This window comes from Thalassophryne amazonica, chromosome 10 (genome assembly GCF_902500255.1).
Source record: "Thalassophryne amazonica chromosome 10, fThaAma1.1, whole genome shotgun sequence".
Lineage (NCBI taxonomy): Eukaryota > Metazoa > Chordata > Actinopteri > Batrachoidiformes > Batrachoididae > Thalassophryne > Thalassophryne amazonica.
The window spans coordinates 23,109,353-23,128,349 of record NC_047112.1 but is presented as its reverse complement, the minus strand read 5'-3'; the positions used below and the strand labels follow the sequence as shown (position 1 = coordinate 23,128,349).

At 42.2% G+C, this 18,997-nt stretch overlaps 1 protein-coding gene across 2 annotated transcripts in view; it reads right to left on the bottom strand.

The window, feature by feature from the left end:
• The window catches only part of cachd1 (cache domain containing 1), a 203,080-nt gene extending 184,656 nt beyond the window's left edge, over positions 1–18,424 (bottom strand). For both annotated transcript variants that reach the window (XM_034179556.1, XM_034179557.1), the window contains exon 1: positions 17,828–18,424. In XM_034179556.1, coding sequence (XP_034035447.1) covers positions 17,828–18,079 — 252 coding nt within the window. In that variant the 5' untranslated portion in view covers positions 18,080–18,424. The remainder of the gene's footprint in view (positions 1–17,827) is intronic.
• Between the last annotated feature and the right edge of the window lie 573 nt (positions 18,425–18,997).

Sequence of the window (18,997 nt, the reverse complement as noted above, 5' to 3'; positions counted from 1 at the left end):
CTCTCAAAGTTCAAACCTTGTAGAAAAATAAGACCAACCTGTTTTCAGGCCCAAACATTTGTTTGAGAAATAAAAATAGAACGTTTTCCTATAAATAATTATGATGGCTTTTAGAACTAACAAATTTAATTTTAACAATCAACCTACGAGGATGGACACATAAGAAATTATTAATAGTGACTGACCAATATTTCACAGTTCCTCTGATCGTGCCTCTTCGTCCTGGTGCCGCTCCGCTGCAGCGTCTTTTTCCACTGAGTGACACCTGAGTGCAGGTGTCTTTTTCCGAGTGAAGAACACAGTTATGGGTAGTTGTTGGTGCTCTTTTTTCTTCTGGGCGAGAAGATTCTTATAAACAGACACGCAGAACACAATGCGCGTGGTCTGCCTTCGTGGTGCCGTGACCGGCCTGCTTGATGAGGACACAGAACACAATGCACTGTAAAAAAAAAAAAAAAGCATGCAAAATTGGACTAAAAAAATCTGCGAAACTCTCAGACGACAAAAGGTGAACCACATTATAGCGAGGGACCACTGTATAACGGATTCTGTATAACAGATTTTTGCTCACATCGGACAAAATGACCTGTCCGATCGCAATGCATTTCCATTTAAAACCCCTCCACATACTGGACAGAGCAGTCTGGACGTGCACAATAACAATAATGTCTTGAATGAACTGAGACACACATACTTCATCAGCAACCAGAACCACTTGGTGAATGTGGGTTAAATACCTACATGTTTCATAATCTGTAAAACACACATAGACTTTGTTGGTGAATGTCGTATGCTTATTTAAATAAATAAATAAATAATGGCAAAACCACATGGATGTTTCTTGCCAGACTGGACCACTGCAGTGCATTCTACATAAAAGTAATTCTCTTCAACTGCTCCCTCATTTTCACTCAGGGTCGCCACAGCAGATCCAAGGTGCGTCTGCATGCTGATTTGGCACAAGTGTTATGCCGGATGCCCTTCCCGACACAACTCCATATTACATGGAGAAATATGGCAGGGACCCTTCCACACTAAAATGAAGCACACTAACCACTTGGCCACCACTCCTGCCCAGTGCATTATACATAAATTTACCTAATGTTAATATTAGGGGACATATAGGGCACAGGAGTGACGAGGGAGTGCTCAAGAAATTAGTGCAGGCAAAAACAAAGGCAACAAAGACAAATTAAACAACATCTCACATATTAATAGGTGTGTGAACTTCATAGTAACCCTGGCAATTTGAGCATACACCCAGGGATGATGTGCATGTGGACTGCAAGCAGGCACTGCACTATGAAGGCAGAAAAGATTGAAGGTGGACTGCAGAGAACATAGCAGGAATTCTGATGTCCTGCTGGATATCCTCAAGCTCCCCTCGACCTGGTGTCTGCAGGCCGCTTTCTTATAAACCCAGAAAAAGAAAGGGTGTAAGTCATACACAGAGCTGCAAACGTAGAGAGCCAGGGTAAGAAGATAAAAAAAAAATGTAAGTGAAACCTGTAATTGAAAGAAGTCCAAGAAAAATATTCCATTAGGACACATACGTCTGCCAACAAGATATGGCACTGTAATGTTTTTTGACAGTTTCATGAAAAGCAAAGTTTACAGTTTTCCTGTCGCACTGAAAGTCATGCATCATCTTGCAATCCTCCCCTCTGCTGTCAGTTGGATCTTTTCCATTGCATACAATGGTCATGTTATGCATGTTATCAGCAAGCTGTCTTAACAGTGGATAATAAAGTCTGGAAGCAAAAATACTAAATACAGTGAAGTGATGCATGTGAAGAAAAAAACATTTTGAGGTCACTAAAACAAAAGATGTTTGTGTGGCTGGTGCTTTAAATGGAAAAGAGCTGGAAATGTATAGTATCAGTGTCATCATTAACATTTTTGAGTGCACTGTCCAGAGTGGTGATCCTCAACCCTGGTCCTAACTGATGCATTCAGGTGTCTGTTAGCTCTCAACCGCCCAGCATACCTGCATGAGCTAACGATATTTGTTCAGAGTATAAGTCGTCCCTCTTAAAAAAAGGCAGCCTCTTCAAGAGGAAAAAACCCATAAAATGATGCATATATATAAAAATGTATCAATTGATACATAGTAAATGACTCCTACATCATATATTCATTAGTAATGAGGATTTGCTTTCAGCTATGTAATTGCTGAACCACACCTATAAGTAGGGATGGGACCGTTCCGATCCCGGATCAGCATCAGGTTCCGATACCGACGTAATTCACATATCAGAAAATACCAATCCAGCCCACGACCATTTCCGATACCACAGAAGAGCCACTGTAAATCCTCTCAACTGCTGTTGTTTGCTCTCTGCTTGTTTGCTGCAGAGCGGGAAGAGGGAGGTTTTCGGTTTTCTGAAGCCGGGCTGTTTGAGAGAGCCTCTCTTCCGCAGGTGTTCTAGCTGTGGTTAGCAGCAAGTTTCCTGCCCAGCTCTCAGGTTTCAAATTGTCTGTTTGTCGAGCACGGATATTTCCGAAAAATTAACTGAACTGTTGCTGAAAATGTCCTGCTAAAAAAGTTAGCCACTTCACTGTCTCAAGGCTGTAAAATGCGATGAAAGCCAACCAGCTCAAGCGGTGCAGCCGAGAAGGAGAGCCGAAGCAGAGATTCTGTCTGCTGAAAGGGAAAAAAATTCTCCATTAAAATCCTGTGCGCGAGTGTCCGGCTGATGATACTTTTTTGTTTGTTGTTTTTACAGTTGAAATGCGTCGTGTTCCCCAAAAGTTCAACGGTTTGCACAGCATGAAAACCGGCTTGTTTGAGAGGCAAGAAAAAGATACGAGACAGACGAGGAGAGGAATCAGAGCAAGAGAGCAGACAGCAGAGTGAGAGACAGGAGAGAGAGAGACAGGCAGAAAGAGTGAGAGAGAGACAGACCAGAGAGGAGCAGAGAGGAGAAGAGGAGACAGGCAGAGAAGAGAGACAGGCAGAGAGAGGGAGAGAGAGAGTGAGAGGGAGAGAGAGGGAGACAGACAGAGAGAGAGGGAGACAGACAGAGAGAGGGAGAGAGAGAGTGAGACAGAGAGAGAGAGGGAGAGAGAGAGAGAGAGAGAGAGAGAGAGAGTGCTGTCTCTTCTCTTTAAGTCTATAAAAAATATGGCAATAAAAGTCTATAAAAAATAAAAGTACTTAATTCTTTCACCAAAACATCAAATATAGGTTTTCATCTTTGATACACCTTCTGGCAAATTGTAGCTCACTTTCAGGTCTCCTTTTTAAGAAAATCCTCATATAAAATTAATAATGATGACAATAATAATGTTAAAGCAAACAGAGATCTGGTATCGGATCAGAAAAGTATCTGTATCGGTAGATATACAAATTCAGGTATCAGGATCAGATCGGAAGTGAAAATTGTGGATCGGTGCATCCCTACCTATAAGTCATAAAGGGGTTAAACAGTGTCAACCACAGAACCTGTTGTCTCCAGATGCTCAATGACAGTTTAAACAGAGCTGACCCAGTGACTCAGAAGCCCTGACAAAGCTATCCTCAAATTACACATCAGACAGAATGATGGGCGGGGTTGAGAGGCTTAAAATTACGGTTTTACAAAGAGAGGCTGGGAAGTGCACTTGATAACATGAGCTTCAAGATGTTCTCCAAGATGGTACTCTGCAACTGAAATCTGAATGTTGATGTCTGCATAACCAAAAATAACACTGCCAAACACCAGAGAGGGGGACTACCAATGCCAGCAGGCTCCAGAAATGTGATATTCCACTCAATACACATCTCACCTGCTACAAAAAAATAAATCACCGCATCCTGCACTGCACTACAGATACAGAGAAATAAGTTCAGGAAGATAAAATCTCAAGTTTAATTTGCACACCTGACAGACTGTGAGTAAGACCACATTGAGGAGCAGAACAGGTGACCACGGAATCCTGTAGTGGCTTCATTCCAAACGCAGAAGTGTTTTTACTGGACGCACATCTCTAAATCAGTCTGTATATTCACGCAAAGTCCATATTCAGTGCTTGTAGTTAGTCGTGATACCCGATAACTTTGGCCAAGATCAAATATTTAAGCAAAACGAATACATATTTGCAAGAATAATGTTAATAAGGACGTGAAAATAAGTAAATACGGACAAATATACACTGCTGCAGCTCTCGATCCAGATCATTAGAAGCAGATTAAGACTACAGATTACTTAAAGTTGGTCCAAAAGTGTGAAGATGACCATCTCTCTGATTAAATACATCTTTAATTGGGGACATATATACCACAGAAGTTAAAAATTAGGCTTGATGTTGCCTTGCTGCACAGTGTCTTAGCTGTATGAGACATGCATTTAGGATTTTTAGGAGTTTTACATGCAAATTTGTAAATAAAAATTGGATTTTTCACAACATGACTCCCTTAAAAAGTTAACAAAACTAAAAATCACAGAGGGCATTCTTCTAAGAAATCATGAGTCTGTTTGCCAGTATTTGTATTTTCAGAAGTATATGCTTTTATTGTTGCCGCCTAGTGGGTAAAAATTCACGTCACCATAATGCATTCTGGGAAAAAGGCTGACATGCCACGCTATATGTGATCACGTCAATCTACAGTTTTTTTATCTGGTGTGTGTTTAAAGTGATTTACTGGTGTTAGTGGTTCCCAGACAGGACGGATTTCTTCTGTGAAGCTACAGAATGTGCGTCACATACAAGCAACTGAAAAAGCTGTATCTTTACCTGTGTATGTGGCGTGTCAGGTTCTCTACTTAGTTCAGACTTCTCATGATCATGCTCACCAAGTTCCCCATATCTGCCCCTCTGCATGTTCTATGAATGCTTTTATTGCATGCATGTACTCCTGTCCTATTTGAATTTTTGCAGTTGTTTCCTGGTAAGGGTCCTGTCATACCTTGACGATTTAGTCAGCATACGCTGCCAGCCCCATTTCCACCGAGTGATTCAGGTGAGTACTGCACGGTGTAGTGAGAGGGTCAGAAGAGTTAAGTCTGGCTTTGTTTGTGTTTCTACCACCGGCAAAACCCTTTTGTTTGCAGGTGGCATCTACGCTCCACATGGAGGCAATGGAGTAATTTAATCTGTGATAATTAACAAAGTTTTTCCACTAGACACCATAAACTTACTAGTAGATTAGTTAAACAAGGGTTTCTGTGTAACAAATTGGTTCTTCAGTTCAAAAGATTTTCTAACAGACATCAAGAAATAATATCTAAGTTTGGGGTTCCCATTAAAAAACATGTAGAAGATGGAATTTCTTCTACCTAGATTAGCTAACCATAACCTAACAAATAGGGTAAACCTTAGATAAACCTATAACATATTATATCTGAGTCTTTGTTTATACAGTTATACTGCTACAATTATAGCTTAGCCTATTAGCTATTAATTATCTATTAGGCTGTCTCATACTCATTCACTATATATATATATATATATATATGCTAGTTTAATGCTTTAAGTGGTTACTGGGATGATCAACTGTAATTACATATGTTCCCACACGAGGGCGAAGCTACTGAATACTGTGTTAAAAATATAGCAGAAGAAGAAGAAACAACAAGATGTCAGGTTTGGTGATTAAAACGCCCGCCATTTTTCTCTTTTCTGCAAATATATGTACTTATGTCTCCATATACATTTCTGCACACTTTACTTTTTCTTGTTCCCCCCCTTTTAATATTATTATATTTAAGTAAATATTGGAGGAGTGGGGTACAATTAGTTATACCTAGCAGCTAACGTTAGCTTATCTAGCCAGCCTTAGCAACGTTCATTGTAGCTTACAAAATAGTTGGTTCCTTTGTGTTTGATAACAATCTTCTCCTGTGATGTCTTATCCTTCTTATGTCTTATTACTTATTATATTATATATACCTTTTTCTTGAGCTGCTTGGGTGGGTAGGGAGAGTTCCCATGGGATAAAAAAGCTTTTTAACCTACCACCCTGGTTCTCAAGACTAGGCACCTAAGTGGCTCTACTCTACTCTTTTCTACTCTCCTATTTTAATCTTCCTTTTTAGATATACCTTTGTATACGAGGTCTACTAGGTAATAAACCGACCCTTTTTTTTTTTTAACTATATGGATTTGAATGACATGCGATTACACCAATCATGCTTGAACCCTCGTGCGCATGCGTGAGTTTTTTCACGCGTGTCGGTGATGTCATTTCCCTGTGGGCAAGCCTTGAGTGAGATGTGGTCCCGCCCTCTCGGCTGAATTCCTTTGTTTCACACGCTGCTTGAGACGGCGCGCGTTGCTTTATCAAAATTTTTTCTGGACCTGTGAGGAATATCCGAGTGGACACTATTCGAGAAATTAAGCTGGTTTTCGGTGAAAAGTTTAACGGCTGATGAGAGATTATGGGGTGTTTCTGTCGCTGTAAGGACTTCCCACGGAGCAGGACGTCGTGCAGCGCTTCCAGGCGCCATCGTCGGCCTGTTTCGACCTGAAAACATCCTAATTTAAGGCTTAATTCACCCAGGACGTCGTGAGAGAACAGAGAAGATTCAGAAGAGGCCGGCATGAGGACTTTATGCGGACATTCCACTGTTTAAGGACATTTTGTAACGAAAGATGAGCGTGCAAATTCGCAAAGTCGTTTCCGTGACGACTCGGCGAATCTGTGTGCGCCGCGACAGGAAAAACACCTCCGTGTTGAAAACATTTGTAAAATTCAGGCGGCTTTTGATGGCTTTCAACAAGTGAGTAACTGAGAAATTGTTTAACAGCTTGGGCATGTTCCAACTTGCCCGTTAAGGTTTCCAACGGAGGTGTTTTTCCTGTTGCGACCCCCCGCGGTCGGGTCCGGCCCGACGTGCAACTCTGCCCGCACGTTCTTTCATTACAAAATGTCCGTTAACAATGGAATGTCCGAATAAACTCCTCATGCCGACTTCTTCTGAAGGTTCTCTGTTCTCTGACGACTTACTGGGTCAACAGAGCCTGAAATGTGGAAGTTTTCAACTTGAAACGGCGAGACGCTGCCGCCTCGAAGCGCAGATCACCGTCAGGCGCCGTGGGCCGTCCTTACGGCGACACTACCAGACCAAAATCTCTCATCAGCCGTTAAAATTTTTACCGAAAACCAGCTGAATTTATTGAATGGTGTCCACTCAGTTGTGCCTTACAGTTTTGAAAAAAATTTGATCAAACAAAGCAGCAGTCTCTGAGCCATTCCTAAACAATGAAAAAAACGATGAGAGGGTGGGCGACTCCTCACTCAAAGACTGCCCACAGGCGAATGACGTAACCGACAGGCGTGAAAAAACTCTTGCATGCCCACGAGGGTTCAAGCATGTCTGATGTAATCACACGTGATTCAAATCCATATAGTTTTTGAAAAAAAATAAGGTCGGATACTTTTCTAATAGACCTCGTACTGGCATAGTTCCACCTTAGAATTGGAATATAATATATAAGATATACCTTACTGAATTTTCATGAATGAATAAAGCACTTTCAACTTTTAAGATGCCGGTCGCGGTCTGATGGCCCCCGCTCCACCCCTCAATTGGTCGTATGAGTCATACGTCAAAAATATTGTACAAGCCCAAAATTTTTCAAGGTACTCGGCGTATTACAATGTAAATCAGCGTGCTCTTAACTTATAAAAACATACCCATAACTTATTAGCCCTATGCCCGCATATGCCAGCATTTTTAATACAATCAGCATACACTGGCTAAATCGTCAAGAAATGACAGGAATGTTAAGTTTGATAGCAGTACACCGGAAGCCATGTTGGATTTTGTGTGTTGACTAGTTGCCCGGATAAGACATGAAAATTCAGTAAGGTATGTCTTCTATAATATATTGCAATTCTAAAGTAGAACTCTACTAGTGTATACTAAGGTTATCTAAATATCTAAAAAAGAAGAGTAGAATAGAGTCGATTCACGTCCAAATTGCGATTCTTATTTATTAAGATTCTGAATTGATCCAAAATGTCCAAGAATAGATTTTTAAAAAGCATTTTTTTAAACATTTTCTTGCTTACTCGTTGAGTGTATTGTTTGTCAGGCAACGGCTTCCGTACTGCAGTGTCCCCACGAGGGGAGGGTCCAACGTGCTTCAAACATTCGTGAGCTGCAGCTTAGCATGGTGGACGAAGAGCTAATTCAGCCAGCACCTTCTTTGCTGAAGGCAAATGTTTGGGCGCATTTTGGATTTTATTATTTCCTGCGTAAGAAGGAGCTTGACATGGCTTATGCAGTGTGCAAAATTTGCAAAATGAAAGTTAAACACTTCAAATCCTCGAGCCCACATGCTACTAGGGCTGCAACCAACGATTATTTGGGTAATCGATTAATCTGATGGGGTTTCAACACGATTAATCGGATTAGCGGGGAATTTTTAAAAAATGTGCTAGGGAAACAATTTTTCTCTCCTTCATCACTTATTTAACAGTAAGTCCCTTCGGCTGCTCCCTTGTTTGCACTTGGGGTCGCCACAGCAAATCCAAGGTGGATCTGCATGTTGAATGGCACAGGTTTTACGCCGGATGCCCCTTCCTGACGCAACTCCACATTACATGGAGAAATCTTACGCCATCCATCCGGAGCTAAAAGAAGCGGAAGCAGCAGTCTCAGCCGACTACTGACCAGCGCACAACTCCATCGTTTCACGAAACTGACAGCCAACTCTGAACGAGCAAAGCAGATAAGTAAATTTACATCTTCAGAATCACTTGATTAACCTTGTAAAGCTGTATTTCTTAAACATTTTTTAAGAAATACAACTATTTCTCAGAGCTCTTTCAAACAAAAATCGATTCTGAATCAAATCGTCACCCCCAAGAATCTGAATCGAATTGAATCGTGAGTTGTTGTAAGATTCACATCCCTAATTTTTACTCACTAGGTGGCAACATAGTAACTCTGGCAGCCTCTGTTATACTTACTGAAGGGTAAGATTTTGGTTTGGAAATACTGGCCAGGGGTCGACCCTGGCCAGTATTTCCAGTAAGGACCCGGTAAGGTCTATTCCAGAGTACTGGAGAGGAGAATTCGACCGATGGTCGAACCTCGGATTCAGGAGGAGCAGTGTGGTTTTCGTCCTGGTCGCGGCACCCTGGACCAGCTCTACACGCTCCATCAGGTGCTCGAGGGTTCATGGGAGTTCGCCCAACCAGTCCAAATGTGTTTTGTGGATCTGGAGAAGGCGTTCGACCGTGTCCCTCGGGGCACCCTGTGGGGAGTGCTGTGGGAGTACGGGGTCCGGGGTCCTTTGCTAAGGGCTATCCGGTCCCTGTAAGACCGCAGCAGGAGCTTGGTTCGCATTGCCGGTAGTAAGTCAAACCTGTTTCCAGTGCACGTTGGCCTCCGCCAGGGCTGCCCCTTGTCACCGGTTCTGTTCATTATTTTTATGGACAGAATTTCTAGGCGCAGCCAGGGGTGTAGAGGGGTCTGGTTTGGGAACCACACAATCTCGTCTCTGCTGTTTGCGGACGATGTGGTTCTGTTGGCTTCGTCAAATCAGGACCTTCAGCGTGCACTGGGGCGGTTTGCAGCCGAGTGTGAGGCATCCGGGATGAAAATCAGCACCTCCAAATCCGAGGCCATGGTTCTCGACCGGAAAAAGGTGCTTTGCCCTCTTCAGGTCGGTGGAGTGTCCTTGCCTCAAGTGGAGGAGTTTAAGTATCTCGGGGTCTTGTTCACGAGTGAGGGACGGATGGAGCGTGAGATCGATAGACGGATCGGTGCAGCATCTGCAGTGATGCGGTCGCTGTATCGGACCGTCGTGGTGAAGAGAGAGCTGAGTAGGGGGGGCAAGGCTCTCGATTTACCGATCGATCTACGTTCCGATCCTCACCTATGGTCATGAGATTTGGCTCATGACCGAAAGAACGAGATCGCGAGTACAAGCGGCCGAGATGAGTTTCCTCCGCAGGGTGGCTGGGCGCTCCCTTAGAGATAGGGTGAGGAGCTCGGTCACTCGGGAGGAGCCGGAGTCGAGCCGCTGCTCCTCCACGTCGAAAGGAGTCAGTTGAGGTGGCTCGGGCATCTTTTCTGGATGCCCCCTGGACGCCTCGCTGGAGAGGTGTTCCTGGCACGTCCCACTGGGAGGAGGCCCCGGGGAAGACCCAGGACACGCTGGAGGGACTACATCTCTCGGCTGGTTTGGGAACGCCTTGGGGTTCCCCCGGAGGAGCTGGGGGAGGTGTGTGTGTGTGGATCGGGAGGTCTGGGCGGCTTTGCTTGAGCTGCTGCCCCCGCGACCCAATTCCGGATAAAGCGGAAGAAAATGGATGGATGGATGGGTCGAAATACATTTTTTAACCTACGTGCACTGGTGCTAGTAACAAAATTACTTGCACAAAAAAAACAAAAGTCAGTCTTATATCAACCTTAAAACTCCTCCTCTGATGTGTCAGACTCTTCCTCTCTGGGGAGAGTTTGAGGGGAGAGCAGCAGCAGCGGTGGCAGACAGTTTTTTTTTTCCACGTGCGCGTGCGAACGAATCGTCCATGAAGATTATTAGTGACTGGTTTATACCACAATTATGAGTTTGAGGGGAGAGAGAGCAAGGAACTACAGAGCCCTGGAAGTGTCATCGCAAAATGTTTTGCATGTGGAGAGAATGTGCACACGTTTTATTATATTGTGCGCTCATTTTATTATATTGTGCACACATTTTATTATATTGTGCGCATGTTTTAAGCATCGTTTGAGTAAAACAAGGGCACGATCTACTTAAACATGGCCACAATTTGTAAAACGTGCACTCAATTATTCAATATTGTCTTGACACATAAATGTTGACTATTAGTCAACAAACCAGCAGACAGTGTAATACATTTCCCCATTAGAAATGGATCTGGTCAGGGTGTATCATGGTTTGGGCACACAAGGCCACAAGAACTCCAGCTGCCCAGCATGGCATCATCTGGAGTTTAAGCACATTAAAAAGAATGCTGAGGGTGAAGCGTCTCCCCATCGTGAGGATGACAATTTAGGTCATATTATGGAGTTCATTTTGAATGAAAGGAAAACGTGCTCACCTTTTATTAATTCGAGGGCTCAATTAAAGGAAAACGTGCGCACAAATGATCACGGCCATCAAAACGCGAGCACGAATTATCACGGCCAGAAAACGTGCGCACATTTTATTAATTTGAGAGCATGTTTTATTAATTCATGGGCTCAATTAAAGGAAAACGTGCATACAAATTATCATGGCCAGAAAAAAATATCACTAAGTGACCTCTCCCGGGTTCCGTAAAGGAACCACAGCGGCAGCCAGTTTTTGTTTTTTGTTTTTCACATGCGCACCGCTTGCGACGTTTGTCGGCTTTCCACAACAAATAGAGCACAGCAACTCACTCCGTGTGTGAGAGTCATAAAACGCAGGGAAGATGAAGACAACACACTGGAAATTGTTTTTTTTTCCTTATTTATTCCTTTATTGGTTTGTTCTACTGGTCTTATAGTTGATAAAACTTGGATAAAGTTACTTGCACCAGTGCAAGTGCAGTATAAAATTACATGCACCGCTTGAATAATACTAGGGCTGCAGCTATCGAATATTTTTGGAATCGAATATTCTATCGATTATCGAATATTATAGTAATCGGATAAAAAGTACCTTTGTGTTTTTAAATAATATCAGTAGTGGAAGGGCTCTCCCTAAAGCAGTGGCACAATGTTGCTGTGCCATCATGCAGATTTTTAAGTTTAGGGTGTTCCCTCTCTCTGTTTTGCCGGGTTATTAATTTTTTCATATTAAGAGTTTTAGAGCTTTGCCAAACCATAAGCCCAGGCAGTCTTTGAAATCTTCAGTGTGCATTCTTTTTTCCTTCTTATTGCATATTTCATTTGCACTTTTTATTACTGTGATTTATTCAGTGTTTAGTGTATATTTATACATGCTGTACAGAGTGTAGCTCAAACCAACGTCAAATTCTTTGTTTTCTGTGGATACTTGGCGAATAACACAGCCTTTTAAATCATTAAATATGACTCATTTAAAGTGCGCGTCCTTTCGCTTCATCTGCGGACGTGGAGAACGGCTAGTGGAGCAAAACATGTTTTTTTTAAATAATATATACAAACACACTGCTTCACTTTAAATTATAGGAATATAGTTGTAGTACATGTTACTGATAAATATCTGTTAATGGGTCACTGTATAGCTATTGTACATAATTACACGTCATTCTGTGTTGTAACACCCACATTTGTCTCTTGCAGAATAAACGTGTGAGCATTGCTCGCTGGCAAGTTAAGTAAAGAGTTCGGCACTCATTTATAAATGCCCAATAAGTCAGTTTCAGACGATCTGCGCGGACTCTTTCTCGTAAAAGGCTTTATTTTACTCAGCGTGTGGCTTTGTAAACTTGTAGCATCGCCTGCTACATTGATTAGCGCGATGGTCTTCTTCTGTGGTTTTTGTGGGAGCGCTACAGCACCACATACAGGCCTGGCATATGTACTACAGCTTTAAACGAAGTCTCGAGGCAAGAATTGCCTCGAACATTTTTTGTAATCGAATTACTCGATGAATCGTTTCAGCCCTAAATAATACGTGCACAAACTAGCACATGCACGTACTATTTCAAGCCCTGTTGGCCCAAAGGGTTTCCGGAGCAAAGCTGCAGGCTGCCCGGACTGAAATTTTGAGAAAGTACACTAAAAGTCAGGTAAGAGCTGGGTCGATCAGTTCTGCTCATCTGTTGTTGTAGGTAATTAGTGTGCTTATCCAAATTCTTTCCCCTAATCATTCCATCTCACTGAACAAAAATCCTGTTTATGTAAGATTAACATACCATAAATAACAGCAAGGTGCACATCACATCACTGAACTCTTCATGCGTTAACCACAAAGCTGTCAATCCTAAAACTATGCCCTCGTGTTGGTAATCACAAATATGCTTTGGTAGTATCACAAATACTATGAAACTATTGCACGCCCTCACTACCTGCTACATAAAACCATTAACAATGCAATCACATGCATTACATATAAACAAGTCCTGCATCATTTTTTTTTTTTTTTTTTTTTTTTTGCATGTGTGAGAAGCACAAGGTTCAATTTGAATATTATATGTTCATAAAGGAATGTAAAAGCCTCTGAAAAGGACATATTGTTGATTTGTTCCAGTTGGCTTTTGAGAGTTTCTCAAACAAATGCTTCAACTTTAAATTACCGTGGAATCTGTATCTTGGGGTGAATCCTCAGGGTAAAAAGTAAACACTGGATGTGATTAGATTTTGAAGGAGATGCAGTTTTATTAGCATCATGTGTTCAGAATTTCTTTGATGACAGCTAAACAGACACAAAAAAAGCCAATGGAAAATATAACCACCCTGGTTTAAAAATAGAATTAAGATAAGAATTCTTTCATCTGCAATCTGAAATTTCACCATAAATAAGAAGTCAAAAACATTGAAAGGAAAGTTTCTTTCGAAAAGCATTTTAATCAAATAAATAAAAACAAATATCAAAACTGACCAGGTGCCATTCATTTTCAATCAGAGTGGGCGTTTCACAGCAACAAGAAGACAGGAAGTCACTACGTTGCCAGCTGTGTGGGCCAAAGGAGATAAGAAGACTATTTTAGGTAAATGCTGATCCGTAACAGAAAGTGATTGAATCGATTGAAGGCAGCATGATGCACGTTGATTATATTTATAGCTATTTGGAATGAAGTTCATTTTTAAAGTGTAAAACATAATGCCTCACTTACATTTCTTTGTCATAAGGGTTTGATAATAAAATATTAGGAAACACTGCCATGTTTTATGTATATAATCAACAGTTATGATATCTGAAATTTTTTACTCCCTAATATCTACATTGTATCAGCCCCCCCCCCCCCACCACCACCCAAATAAAAAAAAACAACAACAAAAAAAAACATATCAGTCAGGCTCTAATAAATATCGAGGCTCTTGATCGTGACTGAGATCTGATTGATGTGAAAGAAGAGTTAAATTCTAGTACCTTGTGTAAAGTGTAAATCACTAAAAGCAATACTGCTGCATTATTCGGTGTTTCGCTGTTGTGAATTTCACGTCGCTTCACAGTCCGTGACTCACACGAGAGCTCAGTTTCAGCAGAGTTCCATGTCAGGAGCTCAGCACTCACAGTGTAAACACATCTTGTGAAGTATGGACAACAAAACAACATCGGGGCACAGCAGAAGTCCATCACAGGTGCTACACCTCCTCTAGATAACCCTCTCAACTTGGGAGAGCGTATAATCATCATAATCGCCCGTGAACTCACAAAATTAACGCCATCCACATTCTTGCTTTGCTACTGTTTACATGCGCTTTGAGACAGTGGAACTCTGCTGGCACTGCGGTGCATTCTGTGAAGCGCAGGCAGCCGCCAGGGGCATCATGGGAAACGCCGAATGGCTAAAGACAGAATAACAACAACCAGACATCAGTGAACGCGATCACTAAATTGACCTCTAAACGCCCACCATGCTATTTAATTGCATGCATGGTGGTAACACTTTTGTGATGAAGCACCTAAAATAAACTGGTCAACCATTGCAAATGTAACTGAAAACAATTATGCATAACGCAATAAAAATGCAATCATTTCCTTTGAAAAAAAGCCAGACTGTAATTATTTTTCTTCATGCATATCTTCATATGGTGTGCTGCCGTTGTGTGAAGTTTCACTGAAATCCATAAAGTGGTTGAAGAGGAGTTGCAGTTACAAAACTGAATATCACAAGATGCACCAAACCCAAAATTCCAGTTATCTCCCCTTGACAATGTCCTACTGGCATTATTTTCCTTCATGCAAATCTTCATATGGTGTGCTACAGCTATGTAAAGTGTCACTGAAATGCACCAAACAGATTAAGAGTTGAGCAGACAAGAGCTTAAATAAACATCCAAATTTAAGTTTGCGAGGGAGTGTGGGGCATAAACAATGGTGTGAAGACAACAATAATGAGAAAGAAGCAGCAAAAGAGAGAAGATCGTTTTAAAATGTGTGTGGTTACAAGCAAACAATAAAGAAGAAGACGACCAAAATAAAATACAAAGACAATGATGGAAGAACAGGAGTGACAGTGAAGGCGCACAAACTGCAGCTCAGTGAGAGATTAGCTGTGACAAAGGTGGATCAGAGGCGTCCCTCAAAGCCCACTCCCAGGGCTCGGATGAAGGCGGCTCAGTGTGGAAGCAAAAAAGATGAAAAACCATTTGGAGTCGGCCCCCAACCGCTGTCTCGCCTCTGTGTTAGGGGGCTTGTGAGCGCCTGCCTCTTAAGTGCTAAACACCACGCTCACACCCCATGGCACCTCCTGCCATTTGGTGACTCAACGCAGCTCTGCGCAGATGGATATGTTTGAGTCACGTCATTGCACTCACAGAGGTGGTAATACAAGAACTGATAATCAATCAGGGTCAATCAATCAATCAATCAATCTTTTTATATAGCGCCAAATCACAACAAACAGTTGCCCCAAGGCGCTTTATATTGTAAGGCAAGGCCATACAATAATTATGTAAAACCCCAACGGTCAAAACGACCCCCTGTGAGCAAGCACTTGGCTACAGTGGGAAGGAAAAAACTCCCTTTTAACAGGAAGAAACCTCCAGCAGAACCAGGCTCAGGGAGGGGCAGTCTTCTGCTGGGACTGGTTGGGGCTGAGGGAGAGAACCAGGAAAAAGACATGCTGTGGAGGGGAGCAGAGATCGATCACTAATGATTAAATGCAGAGTGGTGCATACAGAGCAAAAAGAGAAAGAAACAGTGCATCATGGGAACCCCCCAGCAGTCTACGTCTATAGCAGCATAACTAAGGGATGGTTCAGGGTCACCTGATCCAGCCCTAACTATAAGCTTTAGCAAAAAGGAAAGTTTTAAGCCTAATCTTAAAAGTAGAGAGGGTGTCTGTCTCCCTGATCTGAATTGGGAGCTGGTTCCACAGGAGAGGAGCCTGAAAGCTGAAGGCTCTGCCTCCCATTCTACTCTTACTCTCTACTCAGGGTCTGAATTATTACAGCAAATCCACCCTTCAGTTCTGTGAAGTTTAAATTTTTAACAGTGAGTCAACATGAGCCTCGCTGGCGCAGTTTGGCAACGCGTCAGTCTCATAACCTGAAGGTCGTGAGTTCAAGCCTCAGGTTTTTGGAGGGATGGTGACTTAATGGTTAGCACTGGTGCCTCACAGTAAGAAAGTCGTGGGATCGCTTCCCATCCTTTCTGTGTGGAGTCTGCATGTTCTCCCTGTGTCTGTGTGGATTTATTTTGAGGACTCCAGTTTCCTCCCACAATCAAACCATGCTTATTTAGGGTCTGCTCCTATCTCTGCCCCTGACCAAGGCAATATCTCTACATCTGGAGTTGGCCCCCAGGCACCGGACTGTGGCTGCCCACTGCTCCTAGTAACTGGATGGTGTTTAACTGTAACTGGGATGGGTTAAATGCAGAGGATAAATTTTGGTGTGTATATGTACAATGACAATAAAGGCTATATTATATGTTTGTAAAAGGTTCAAATTAACCAATATTGTCAACTAACTGATATATAACGATCAGGCTTTGGTGAGTATAACTGTATAACATACATTTCTCCTGATATAAGACCTATACAAGCCCTAATACCCATCAGTCTTGAGTTCCCCATAGTCACGACACCAGTCTGACACAGTTCACTTCCCAAACCAAACTTAGGACCCATTTTAGCTGGGTGGACTGCTGCAAAGCACAGTATGTGTCTTGTCCAATGACACAGACAGGTACAAGTATACACTGGGACTCAAACCTAGGTCTACATTTTGGGAGTGGAACTCCTATCCCACAGATAGGAGATTAGATATGCATATGATTTTCCTGTTTAAATGCTCAGAGGCTGTATGTAGAGGCAGCCATTTACCTGCATGTCTCGGTCCTGGTGCAGATGCAGATTTTAATGGCAGTCAAGCAGTTAGGGTGGGTCTGTTCTGTACAGTATCAAAAGGTGGACGACATCGTTTCAACAGTGAAACTGGCCGGCACTTGCAAAACGGTGCTGCACATTTCTAAACTCCTAAAGAAGACCAACCCTGCAGTAACAATTAAGGTTTAATTTCTGGGAAATGCACAAAAAGTCCTAAAATTTGAAAAACTTCCAACATTTTTATCTGGCCATTTTCAGAATCATGCAACATCTCTACACATTTCTGAATGTCTCGCTCAGTACTGGAACTCCAGATTGAACAAAATAAAATATCTCGAGAAACGCAAACACCAAATATGAGCTCTCTTAATCCAATACCAGAGCAGCAGTCCTTTGTAATACTACATTCAACTGAAAATGCCACAGGAATAACTGAAATTTGCTGCAGCATTCAATTAACAGCCAACAACCAAAATAGCTGCAGTTTACAATGATGTAAAACAGAAAAAGCAGAATATTTGCACGACCCTGATTTACTGCATCATATTCAATATTCAGTATCCACATAAAGGTAAAAGACGAAGCCACACAATTACTAGCTTTTTATCTGCAGAGTGGAACATGTTCATATGACCTGATTTTGTAGTGCAGTCCGAAGAAATCAAATCAAAATCATGCAAATAGTGAAGATAGGGGAGTTTTTTTTTAAATACCACCACTGCATCAGGGCAGAGACAATAGCAAAACCAAAAAACATCAGAAATAACGTGAAAATAAAGCAAAGCTGCAGCGTGTTTGTACAAAATAACTTTGAAGCGCATCTTGTTGCACTGTCTGCAACACTGGCAACACGCTTGTTTTGTAAAAACATAACGTTCACGGTAAAGTTTCCGTTTATTTTTCTGCGTGTTAAAAAAATTAAATAAAAAATTGGGGACAGTGAATACCATTTTTTGTTTGTTTGTTTGTTTGTTTGTTTACCTGCATAGTAAACACTCCCAGCTCCTGTGAGGACAGTTTTTTCATTTGCTCGGCCAACACTTGCGCTTCTTCCAGGATGGAAAACTCTGTCTCAGCTTTGCAATATCCACAAGAAAAAGTCGAAAAGATTAAAACGAAGTACCACGACAAAGCCCGGCGGCGGCCGCGGCTACACTCGACGGCTTCGTCCCGGAGAGCAGCGCCTGAACGCGGCGTCAGAGGCGCGAGCGCCGCCGCTGCCCCCTTCGCCATGATGACTGCAGGTCGACACGCCGAACAAACACAAAATTAAAGTAAACTAAAATAAACTTGAAAGGGAAGAAAAAAAAAACTACTTTTACAACTTTACAGTGCTGGGTCCGTGTCCTCTGTCTCTTCTGTATAAAATCCCAAAATCCCCCGCGGCAGGAACTATTCCACATCGGTGAGCTCCAGAGTGAGTAAGCAAATCCATGCCAAGAAGTCAGAATAAAACAATAATAATAAAAAATAACAGACTTGTGTGGTGTCTCCGTTCAGTCCTCGAACATCCGCTACAACTCCTAGAAGTCTGTAAAGTGTTTGAGCAGGAGTCGCCACAATGGAGGTGAAAGTAGGAGGCGTGGAAACAGAGTCCGGATCTGTGGAGCTGGATTACGTGATGCCTTCAGGTGCTGCTTGGAAAAATACTCACTTAAATTCATGGCCATGTAAGCGATTATAAAATTAGACTATGTAGGATTTAGGGGCGTTTGTCAGCAGAAATTAAATATAGTATTCATAGTTAATAGTTATGTTAGTAGTCACAGGGTGATGAGCGCGAAGTTGGAAATTGAAGGGGTGATGATGAATATCATCAGTGCATATGCCCCACAGGTAGGTTGTGAGATGAAGGAGAAAGAAGATTTCTGGAGTGTGTTAGATGAGGTGGTGGAGAGTGTGCCCAAGCATGAAAGAGTGGTGATAGGAGCAGACTTCAATGGGCATGTTGGTGAAGGGAACAGAGGTGATGAGGAAGTAATGGGTAGATATGGTATCAAGGATAGGAATGGGGAAGGACAGATGGTAGTTGATTTTGCAAAAAGGATGGAAATGGCTGTGGTGAATACCTACTTTAAGAAAAGGGAGGAGCACAGGGTAACATATAAGAGTGGAGGAAGGTGCACACAGGTGGACTACATTTTTTATAGG